Consider the following 12,157-nt stretch of genomic DNA (forward strand, 5'->3'; position numbering starts at 1 on the left):
GTCGTATATATATATATATATATATATATATATATATATATATATGTGTTACTTGATAACTCAAGAAAAAGAATTTCTAAAACTAAACATGCATCAATTATGTACTTTGGTAATCAGGTGGTGGAAGGATGTGGACTTCGTGAAGAACTTACCTTTTGCTAGAGACAGGGTGGTTGAGTGCTACTTAAGTACTTTGGGAGTCTTCTTTGAGCCAAAATACTACATTGCAAGGAGGACATTATGCAAATTTATTTACATGGTAGCCGTGATTGATGACATGTATGATGTTTATGGCACACTTGAAGAACTAGAGCTCTTTAATGAAGCTATTCAAAGGTTTGAATAATTTAGTTTGTAGTCTATCTACATATAAAGAATGTGAACAAACTTAAATGTTATTCGGATGAATTTGCTAGTACATGTTTCCGTTGGAACGTATCAATTATCTTCTTCGTAAAATTATCAGGTGGGACATCTCTGCCATGGATCCATTGCCAGACTATATGAAAGTCTGTTATAAGACACTGTTGGATGTCTACACTGAACTCGAAGAAAATCTTGCAAGCGAGGGAAGCTTGTATGGCATTCATCACGCAAGAGAATCGGTAAAGCCCTCAACGTACAACTTCTTTTTCATTTTTGTTTGATAATGGTGCAGAACATCATCTATGATAGAAACTGATGACTAGAAGATGCATGTTTTCCTCAGATGAAAATGCATGTCGGTGGTTACATGAAAGAAGCTAGATGGTTTAACTCGAATTACACCCCAACATCTGATGAATACATGCCACTAGCAGCGCTTACATCCTTGTATTCCTTGACAATCGTAGCCGCTGTTGGAATGGGAGTTGCTGCTTCAAAAGACTCCTTGGATTGGCTACTCACCGACCCTGGCATCGTAAATGCTCCATCTGTAATCGGCAGACTCTTAAACGACATTATGTCGCATCAGGTACGTGCATGTAGTATCTATTTCCTCAATTAGTTTCCTTTTTGGTAAATATTTCCTCAACTGAGTAACTATATATGAGGTTTTGATCATATATTGTTTCCTTTAAAAGAAAGTATATTGCATTTATTTATTAGTATCTCTAGCTATATAACACGGATCCTCTCTTACTTACCTTCTTTTCTATGTAATATGAACAAATTAAAAGAGAGAGCATTCTGCTACAGCTGTGCAATTATACATGAAAGAACATGGTGCTACAGAAGAAGCAGCCATAGTTGAACTAATTAATCAAGTGAATGATGCATGGAAGATCATAAACAAAGCTTGCCTCAACCCTACCCGAATCCCATTGCCGGTTCTAATGCGACCTCTCAACCTTGCTCGTGTTATGGAAATGTTGTACAAGAACGAAGATGCATTTTCGAACCCAGGGGATGAGATCAAGGGTTTTGTGACTTCTGTTCTTATCGAACCTGTGCTTATTGCATAAGCATAAGCATAATCATCATTCGGATGACTCTGTTATATGTATCTTACAAAATTATGCACTTCCCGATTCATGAGGGAAAAACTCCTTTCTGATTATGAGTTTGTTTTTGAAATGTTATAATAAAATAAGTTGGTTGATCACATAATAATGCTGTTGACTTGGTCGCAGCCATGGCTTTAAGGAAGGACTAGTGCCCTTTAGACTGGTTCATGATGTTGCACATCGATCTTACTGATGTGTTTTTTCTGCTCCCCCATCAGGGTTTTGTTGATGGCACCTGTGTTTTATTACTCTTTATGAAATTTAGTCGACTATTATAATCTTATATGTCACATATTCGTCTTTATATATTTTATATATAAAATATATATATTATAAAAGGGAGGTTCTATTTATATCTCCCAAATTGATACTTAGATCTCCTCTTTTTCTTAATAGATAATTGACTTTGTCAACTAATACAAATTACCAATCTAGACAAAAGAGATAAGAACACAATCGATCTTTACCCTACACAACAACAATCTGCAATTTTCTTATTAATCTGGTATTTGAATCAATAAACAATCATTATTCAAGCTTGAAAGAGTTTCATAGATAGGTGGAAAACAAAATACAGTTTTTCTAAACCAGATATTAATTAACAATTGTGAATATTGTAAATACAATTCAATTCGTCTTTATAAACCTATGAAAGAGTGCTTACCATGCTCATGGTTTGGTCGATTGCTTCCGGGAACTGGCAGACAAGTTCGTCAATAGATTCATTTTACGGACGGACAGGCAGAGCACCGCCTAGTTGTTCAAGGTAAAGCAGGATAGAGGTGAGGGATTGAAAGCTTTTGTGAATCGTTGGCAAGGTGCCACGGCCAGAGTCAGGAACTTCGATAAAAAGGTTGCAGAGGAAGCGTTCATTCAATGATTGCTTCCTGGGAAATTCATGTATGCAGTAAAAATCGAATGTCCACAAGGCTACGATGAGCTTATGGAAATGGCGGTCAGGCATGCACAAGCAGATCATGATACATATGGAGGGATCTCGGCCGAGAAGAGGAAGGTCGGAGAGCAAGAAGGAGGATCGCCAGTGCAAGTGGACCAGGAGATAAGGGCCTGGACGAGAGATCATGAGCCGAATTCGCACCCAGCTGGAAAGAGGCACAAGGAAAGAAACTGGGGGAAGGCAGGAAAGCAACATAACACGCAGGGGAAAGCGAAAGGGTCCTACCAAGATATCGGGTACGCGAGAGCGGTACTGGCAGGTAAGGAGCATTTCTCAGCGTTCAATGCCACCTATGAGGCGATATGAAATGAGAATAAGTTTGCCATTCCGCCTCCCCCGGCCAGAAAATTTCCCCCATCTCGGCTCACCAAGGAAGATATCGGGAAATTTTATGCGTATCATGGGGAAGCAAGCCATAACATTAACAGCTGCATAGAATTAAAAAAGGCAGTAGAACGCCGGTTAACGGAAGGAAAGTTGCAGCAATATGTGCCCGGGCCCGGCAAGTAGGAGCAATTGAAGTATACGGGACAATGAACACCATCCATGACGGGTCCCGTATAGATAATAGAAGCAAGAAGGCAAAAAAGCAGTGTACGGGATCCAGGGATGGCCGAGAGGTCTTCGCTTTTGGGAGTAGAAATAATAATCAGTAAGTAACCACTGGATGGAAGTCCATGACCTTTCTAGAAGAGGAGGAGGAGGGGATAAGGCCACACGAGGACCCATTCCTAATAATATTGCAACTCGACCACTATATCACAAAGAAGGTTTTAATTGACACTGGAGCCTCGGTCAACGTGTTGTTCAGGAATGCTTGGAAAGGATTGCATCGAGGAAGTAATAAGTTGATACAAGATCATGAGCCGCTGATCAGTTTCTCGGGTGATGTCGTCCAGCCCCTAGGGTCGGATAGCTTTGGGGTAAGTATGGAAGGCCGAGAGGGAATTGCCCGGGCGACAGTAGAATTCATTGTGGTGGACTGCGAGTCATCCTACAACGGGATCTTGGGAAGGCCCGCGTTGTGGAAGCTGAAGTCTTTCGTCGCCAGCACATGCTGATGATGAAGGTCCCAACCCCGACCAGAATCATTACGATCCGGGGAGATCATAGGGCCGCACGATGTTGCTATGTGATCGACAACGGGAGGAAGAGATCCGAGGTTCTATTAGCAAGGCAGGCCACGGCGTCCTCCTCGGACCCTTATGTGGATCCTAGGGATGATACCGACTCGGACGAAGAGCGTCCGGGGTCGGCAGAAGAAACAGAAAGGATATCAGTCTTAGATAAATTCCCGGATAGGCAAGTGACCATCAGGATAGGGCAGGCACCCGGGGTGCGAGCGGCCTTGATGAGCTTCCTGAAGGAAAATAGTGGGGCATTTGCTTGGACATATAAGGACATGCCCGGGATATCTAGTAGTATCGTAACACACCAGCTAGGAATCGAGAAAGGATCCCCTCTAGTACGCCAAAAGCGAAGGACGTTTAAGTCAAAAAAGTACGAAGCAATGAAGGGAGAAGTGCAAAAGTTGATAGACATAAAGTTTATACGGGAGGTCAGGTACCCCCAATGGTTGGCCAATGTGGTCATGGTCCCAAAGAAGTCAACAGGGCAGTGGAGGATGTGTGTAGACTACTCAAATCTCAACAGAGCATGCCCAAAGGACAGCTTCCTGCTCCCGCGAATAGATCAACTAGTAGACTCCACGTCCGGGTTCGAATTATTGAGCTTTATGGACGTTTATGCGGGATACAACCAGATTCAGATGGATCCGAGGGATGAGGAGCACACAGCCTTCACGACCGACAGGGGCCTTTATTGCTACAAGGTAATGCCTTTTAGACTAAAGAATGCGGGAGCGACTTACCAACGCCTGATGAATGTCATGTTCGCCGAGTACCTCGGAAAAATAATGGAGGTATATGTCGATGACATGCTGGTCAAAAGTCTAAAGGCCAAGGAACATGTAGGGCATCTTCAAAAGGTCTTCGAAGTCATAATGAGGTTCGGGATGAGACTGAACCCTCAGAAATGCGTCTTCGGGGTTGTCAAAGGAAAGTTCCTGGGGCATATAATTAGCAGGAGGGGGATTGAAGCCAACCCGGAAAAGATCCAAGCCATATTGGACATGGAAAGACCCAAGGAGAGGAATGAAGTGAGTTCATTGGCCGGGAAGATTGTCGCCCTTGCCAGATTTGTTTCACGTCTCAGGGATAAGTGCGCCCCTTTCTTTTGGCTGCTGAAAGACCAGTGGTATAAAGAGATAGTATGGGGACCCGAGCAGGAAGAAGCATTCAAGCAAATAAAGGCGTACCTCACGTCCGCACCGGTTTTGTCAAAGCCTATCCCGGGCGAGATGCTTTACCTCTATATCGCGGCGTCCCAGTCAGCAGTTAGCTCGGTCTTGATAAGACAAGAGTCCGACATCGAGCACGCTGTATTCTACGCTGGGAAGGGATTCACGTTAGCCGAGAGCAGGTATCCGGACGTTGAGAAACTAGCCTTGGCACTAATTGTAACCGCCAGACGGTTTAGGCACTATTTCCAAGCACACTCAATAACCTTTTATACTAACCACCCCCTGAGGCAGATTATGCAAAAGCCAGAAATCTGTGGGAGGCTGGTGAAGTGGGCAATAGAGCTGGGGGAATTTGATATCCATTACCGGCCGAGAGTGGCAATCAAAGGCCAAGCAGCGGCAGACTTTATTTCTGAGCTCACGCCCATGAAAGTAGTGGGAAGTCCTCTGAGCTCACACCCATGAAGATTGTGGGAGAATCATTCGAGACCAGCCGGGATGAAAGTTGTCACGGCGCGGTTGAGGGGATGCACATGGAGGAGAGGTCGGCCCAACTCTGAAGGCTTTTTGTTGACGGCTCGGTGACAAAAAATAAAAGCGGGGCGGGAATAATATTAGAGACTCCTGATGGTTTCAAGCATGAGTACGCCCTGGAATTCCAGTTTAAGGCGTCAAACAATGCAGCTGAGTACGAAGCTTTAATCGGAGGACTGCAACTTGCCCGAGACATCGGTGTGGAGAGAGTGGAAATATTCAGTGACTCGCAGCTGGTTGTAAATCAAGTCAACGGGAGCTTCGAAGCTAAGGAGCCTCAGTTGCACTCTTACCAAGCGTTATCTAAACCCTTCATGCAACGGTTTAAATCCGCCTCTCTCTCTCTCACATCCCCCGGAAAGAAAACAGTAATGCAGATGCCCTCGCCCGGCAAGCCTCTGGAGGCCCCGGGAATGGCAGAAAGAAGGCACGGATTGAGGTTCTTGGAAAGCCAAGTATCAGTAAGACAATCTCTGAGATATTCATGGTCGAGGCGGGACCCGGAGAGCCTACATGGATGGACCCCATAATCGAGTTCATGAAAGAGGGGGTACGCCCGGAGGACAGGCGGCAGGCGCGAAAGCTGCAGTCGAGATGTGCTAGGTACACCCTCATGAACGAGAAGCTATACCGCAGAGGTTACAATTTCCCCAACCTCAAGTGCGTGACAGAGGATGAAGGAGAAGTGATTATGGGAGAAATTCATGAAGGGGTATGCGGGAATCACTCTGGATCCCGATTGTTAGCGCACAAGGCACTACGCACAGGGTTCTTCTGGCCCAACATGGGCGCCATGGCGGATAAGATGTCGGCGAGATGTCGTAAATGTCATTTGCATGCCAACGGGATACATTCCCCTTCCATTCCTCTGTCAATCTTATTGTCGCCTTGGCCGTTTGCACAATGGGGCCTTGATCTCATCGGGATACTGCCAACAACACCCGGGCAGTTCGAGTACGTGATAGTGGTTGTTGACTATTTTACGAAGTGGGTGGAGGCAGAGCCCTTGGCAAAGATAACCACCGAGTGTGTAAAGAGTTTCCTGATGAAGAACATATACTGCAGATTTGGAATCCCGGAGACAATCGACACAGACAATGGTACACAATTCAACAATAACCACCTAATTGAATTCACGAAGAAAATGGGTACCAACATGGTCTTCGCGTCGGTGGCGCACCCGCAGACCAATGGTCAGGTGGAGGCGGTTAACAAAATCATAAAAAAAAACTTTTGAAGAAGAAGTTGGACGACGCAAAGGGTCTGTGGGCACAAAAATTGTCGGAGGTATTATGGGCAATCAGAACCACAGCAACAGAAGCAACGGGAGAAACGCCTTTCAGCATGGCCTTTGGCACGGAGGCTGTTTTGCCAATCGAGACGTTAATACCATCGGGAAGGATCGAAAATTTTGATGCCACAACCAATGAGAAGGGTCTCCGTTTGAACATTGACCTCATCAAAGGAAAAAGGGAGCGAGCAGACTTACACAACCAAGTCTACAAGCAACGAGTTGCATGCCACTATAATAGTAAAGTCAAGGCCCGGACGTTGGGACTGGGGGGCTGGGTAATGAAGAAAATCATGACTAAACCGGCGGCCCTGGACCCGACGTGGGAGGGACCGTACGAGATAGTCGAAGAGGTTGACCCTACAACATTCTTCCTTCGGGATCAGGATGGGATAACCACCGGGCGCCCCTGGAACACGGAGCACCTCAAGTTCTACCCAGTGTGAACGACCCACTCCATCTTTTGTAAAGTCCGCATTTGTAAATATTGCGTCCCCGGGAGGACAATATGTCCCGGAGGGTACCTTCATTAGTTTTGGCAGACTTAATACAAAAATGGGCCCCCATGAGGACAACATGTCCCGGAGGGTACCTTTATTAGTTTTGGCAGACTAAATACAAAAATGGGCCCCCGGGAGGACAACATGTCCCGGAGGGTGCCTTCATTAGTTTTGGAAGACTTGATACAAAATGGAAGTCAAACTCAAGTTCATATGATGGTAGCCCACCGGGAGACATAAGTCGATTAACTCCCGAGTAAAGTCAAGCGGAATGGGCAATCCACCGACAAGAAAATTAAGTCCCCAGTAACACCGGGCGGGATAGGCATAATACAAATATACAAGACAGGATAAGCAAGTAATGAAAACTAGGCAAGGGATAATATATATTAAAACCCAGGATCCGGGCGTATACCACCAATGGGTATTTACAAAATTAACCGGGATGTATTCTCACTGGGATAGTGTCTTACAAAAAAAAAAAAAAAGCAAAAGCAAAAGGGAAGTTACAACCTACGCCTCGCCGGGTTCCTCATTCTCATCTGACTCGGCCGAGTCATCATTGCCATCAGCGCCCTCCTCAGGAACCCTCTCAGGCTGCTCCCCTGCCTCAGGCTCTTTCTCGGCCGCGGCTTTGGAATTGGCTTCTCTCTCCTTGGCCTCTCGGGCAGCAAGCAGGTCGGCTGTCATCTTGGCCTTATCCAGATACCCAAGGCGACTCCAAATGCCGAACTTCTCGGCGATGCCTTCCTCCCGGCCAGCCTTGAGCTCGTCGGACTCCTTGAATTTAGCCACAACCAGTTCACCTTGGGCGAGAATTTGGCCCTGCAGATCAGCAACCTGGTCGTCCCTCTCTTTCAGCTTGGACCGCAGCTTCGCGTTCTCCCGCTGAAGCGCGTCTATATCGCACTCCAGAGCGACCACCCTTTCAGCTTTTCCCTCTAGCTCTTTCGTGTGGAGGCTGAGTTTGGCAAACTTATCAGCCAGCGAGAGTTTCTCCTTCCTCTCGGCCTCCAAGTCCTTTCCCATTTTCTTCTTCTCGGCCCCTAGGTAGCTGATCTGGTCATTAAGGCTGGCCAGACGCTCCTTCATCTCATTGGTATCCTCGCTAGCGTCAATGGCATAAACAGCATAGAGAACCTGCAAGCAAAGTAAAATTAGTTCACCACCCCGCAGTGATCGAAAATTGACATTACGAGAAGTTCACCTTCATCATTGCTTCCCGGGCATACTGCCTATTCTTCTGAGGAGTGCTGGACCCGATCTTGATCCGATCCAACTCGATGTCCTTCAGATCGCCCACCATGCAGCGGACGAACTTCTCATCCGCACACCTGTACTCATCTAGGATTTGCCTGATGGGGGCCTTTCGAATCTGGGAAAGTGCCGGCGCAAGAGCACTCAGTGAAACTGGATTCCCGGCTGAGGAGCCAGCGGATTTTTGTTTCTTCAGTGGTGGCGAGGTGCTAGAGACGCTCAACCCCGTCAAAGTCACGCCTTCATCCCGCTGAGGCTTCGACTTCTTGGAGGCCGTCTTCTTCCTCTTCTCGCCTAGGTGGACGTTGACAATGTCGCCGGTCTTCGCGGGCCCCTCTTTGTCAGCTGGCGGTTTCCCGTACCCTTCGTCAGGAATCTCCAGAAGCACAACGTCATCCGAGACGCGGGCAGTGTTGTCTGTGGGGTTCACCTCAGTACGGGAAGCCACTTTCCCGACCTCCAGGAGTTCGCTCAGCAGGTAGTATAGGCAGCAAAGCAACAGCAATTGACGCCATTGGTTTGGGGGAATCTGCCCGGGAGCAAGCTGGAGCATGCTCAACAGGTACTGCACGCATTGAGGAAGCGGGAGAGAGAAAACTGTCCCTAAACATGTGTTTGTGCACCGCAACGAAACCGTTTCTTGGACAACACGCCAGCTCATCTTCATATAGGCCACAAAGGGTAACCATGGGCGGGATTCCCCAATCTTCACGGAAATATTCTATCTCGGCCGGGGCACGCTACTCTCGGGTTCGTCGCACACGGTCCCGTCTTCCAAAATGTATCACCTTGCCAAGCTTCCGACATTAGTCATCGGTACGCCATGTACAACCCCTGAAGCCCAATCGACATCTCGGGTGGGTACGCCTGTGGGTAACACAGCAGGTTGAGTCGAGGATGACTCACCCGAGCGGGAGGGTCGACTAATGTACTCCATCCTCTCGTCATTATCCACTATTGGCCGAGAGGATGTGCTCGCCCCGCTTAAGTCGATCGTACTTCGAGAATCCATCTACCCTAATATAACAAACCCTAAGATCTTTTAGTACGCGCCGCCGGGAGCAAGCGCATCAATTTGAAGTTCGACACAGCCTAAACCCAGAAATCCCTAGAACACTATTCCCAGTTTTACCCAAACTACACAAGCACCACAAGCGCAGAAGAAAGGCAAAGCAGAGGCAAAAGCAGAAACTAGCATAAAGTACAGCAAGCCAAAGCACAATAAAATGAAGAAAACCTTACCAGATTTTCGACGCAACAGCAACGCCGAAAACTCTGACGTCCGGAAGCACCTCGCAATCACAGGACCGAGAGAAAGCAGAAAACAAAGCGAGAAATCAGAGAGAGCAGAGAAATCAAAGAGAAACAGAGAAACGCATAGAAGCGCAAAACAGAGAATAAGGTAGAGTGAGAGTGAAGACGAAAAGCAAAAGGGGAGGAAGGTTTATACACGACCAGCGAGCAGTCACCTCGATCCACGAGCCGCCGCATTAAAAAACCATTACTCGAAAACGAGGCACCCCTAGCCATCTGATCAAACCACAAGATGGTGCCACGTGACTAAACTGCCATAGCTTCTCGAAGAAGGAAAGAATGAAACGACGTGCATTAATTGCTTGGCAGTTATCCAAGATTATTGCGACGTCTGACAAGAATGCATTCAATGCACCTGCCACAGCAATATGCAAAGACCCCAAGTGTAAGACCCATCTCGGGTGAGAGTCACTGAGATCGTAAGATCACGTGTAAGACCCATCTCGGGTGAGAGTCACCGAGATCGTAAGATCAAGTGTAAGACCCATCTCGGGTGAGATGTCACCGGGATCGTAAGATCAAGGGTAAGGCCCATCTCGGGTGAGTCACTGAGTTCGTAAGATCAAGGGTAAGGCCCATCTCGGGTGAGAGTCACCGAGATCGTTCGACCAAGGGTGAGGCCCCATCTCCGGTGTAAGTCACCGAGATCGTACGACCAAGGGTAAGGCCCCATCTCTGGTGTAAGTCACCAAGATCGTAAGACCCATCTCGGGTGTAAGTCACCGAGATCGTAAGGCCAAGGAACGACCCATCCCGGATAATTGTTCCCGGGATGCCGGGGCAAGGCAATGTGTATCATCCCTTTAAAAACAGAGCAAGTGGCTTATAAACCACGGACGACGTTAACACCCCGTCACTCTAGTAACACCAGATGAGGACAGGGTTCGCTACCTTCGTCCATGAAAGGCTGTAACACCTGTTCAACCCACGTCACGAGTCTGGACTGGGGGGACTATAGGCGGGACCCACTTGAAATATACTGGTCTACGGGCTTATTGTTAGCAAGTCCCCACTCAAGATGTGTCTTAAACAGGAACTTGGGGGGACTTGTAGTCGGTTGTGCATAAAACAACCTCCCAAGCCCGTAAACCAGCCAGCGTTCCACCATAATCGAAGCCGCCCCGAGGTATCCACCCATTAAGAAGGGTGGGCCGGGCCCAACCTCAGTGGCAATATTGGGCTGGGAGTGGTCTCAGAAGGCATAAGGGAACTGGATGTGAAGTAGCAGCAAAGGTATTTGTCCCACATCGGTTTTCAGGCAAAGAGAACCCACTCTGGGCCATAAATATGGCCCAGTCACCAGCTTGTCAGGTAGAATAACTATCCTCAGTAATTGCATTCAACTATAACATGCTGACTTAAGCTTCGGAGGAGGAAAGACCGGAAGCTCCCGGTCCCCTTGTTATTGCAGGTCAACAGGAAGGCAGCAGACCATCCACCAGACATCATTAGCTTCTGCAAGCCCATCCGGGATTGTACAGAAACACTTTGTTTATTAAATAGCAATCAATACTCAAATCATATATCATATCTTATCATTTATTAATTATCTCCAACTATTGAAATTAGATCGAGAAGGTGTTAGAGCAATTGAAAGGTGAGTCGTTTGAAGGAGTGGTGGATAAGAGATGAGAAAGAAGACGTTGCGCAAATGAGATCAGTGAGCAAAAAGCATTGGCTTTCTCGTCAGCTTTGTGGTTAAGGGATCCGCCTATCCCACGAGTTGGCGGGGTTCGAAAGCTGGTATGATGGTGGTGATGGTGGTTGTAGTGGAGATGATCTGGTTGTTGTGGTGCTTGTTTGTTCCTCAAACGCAAAACCAAACCCAACAAAGATCGGTGAGCAAAAAAAAAAAGGGTTAAACATAAAATCAGATAAAAATAAAAACAAACTTTTGTAATTAAGAAAAATTAAAATATAAGAACATCATAAATTATGTTTTTATGACGTGGTTACGCCACATCAACTATCACCTAAGATGGGTTTTAGGTGATTCACTAAAAGATGGTTCACCTAGCTCTTTATATAATAACCGGATTTCACAAGTAAAGCTAAACTAAACCTAACATACTCATATGGTTGGAGATGAACGACGTACAGTGTACAAAAAGCATGGATAAATAAAGAAGACATGCTCGATCGTTTCTACGTTTGGCACAAATTAAAAAGTCCAAACTTTTGTGGATGTAAAGTTGTCAAAGTTTTTTTTTNTTTTTTTTTTCTTTGTTTGATCAAATAAAGACTTGGAAGTTGATGGATCGATGTAGGTCGGTCAATCAAGGCTTGGGCATGTGAGAATGGATCCATCACTGCAAGTGATTACTATGCAATATATTGTTGTGGTTGATGAATCATGAAATTTAGAGTGTTTCATATCTAAAGTTTGAATCTTCGGGTTTAGTGCATGAAATTTATGAGTTGAAGGTAGCTTACCCGCGCTTTGCTCTGAGAGAGAGAGAGAGAGAGAGAGAGAGAGAGAGAGAGAGAGAGAGAGAGAGAGAGAGAGAGAGAGAG

General features: G+C 46.5%; 1 protein-coding gene across 1 annotated transcript in view; it reads left to right on the forward strand.

Moving 5' to 3' along the window:
- LOC101303103 ((-)-germacrene D synthase-like) overlaps window positions 1-1,445 on the forward strand; it is a 2,743-nt gene extending 1,298 nt beyond the window's left edge. The window contains exons 4-7 of the mRNA XM_004295241.1: window positions 118-336; window positions 467-605; window positions 710-955; window positions 1,161-1,445. Coding sequence (XP_004295289.1) covers window positions 118-336; window positions 467-605; window positions 710-955; window positions 1,161-1,445 — 889 coding nt within the window. The remainder of the gene's footprint in view (window positions 1-117; window positions 337-466; window positions 606-709; window positions 956-1,160) is intronic.
- The last annotated feature ends 10,712 nt before the right edge of the window (window positions 1,446-12,157 follow it).

The sequence above is a fragment of the Fragaria vesca genome, linkage group LG3, assembly GCF_000184155.1.
Source record: "Fragaria vesca subsp. vesca linkage group LG3, FraVesHawaii_1.0, whole genome shotgun sequence".
Taxonomy (NCBI): domain Eukaryota; kingdom Viridiplantae; phylum Streptophyta; class Magnoliopsida; order Rosales; family Rosaceae; genus Fragaria; species Fragaria vesca.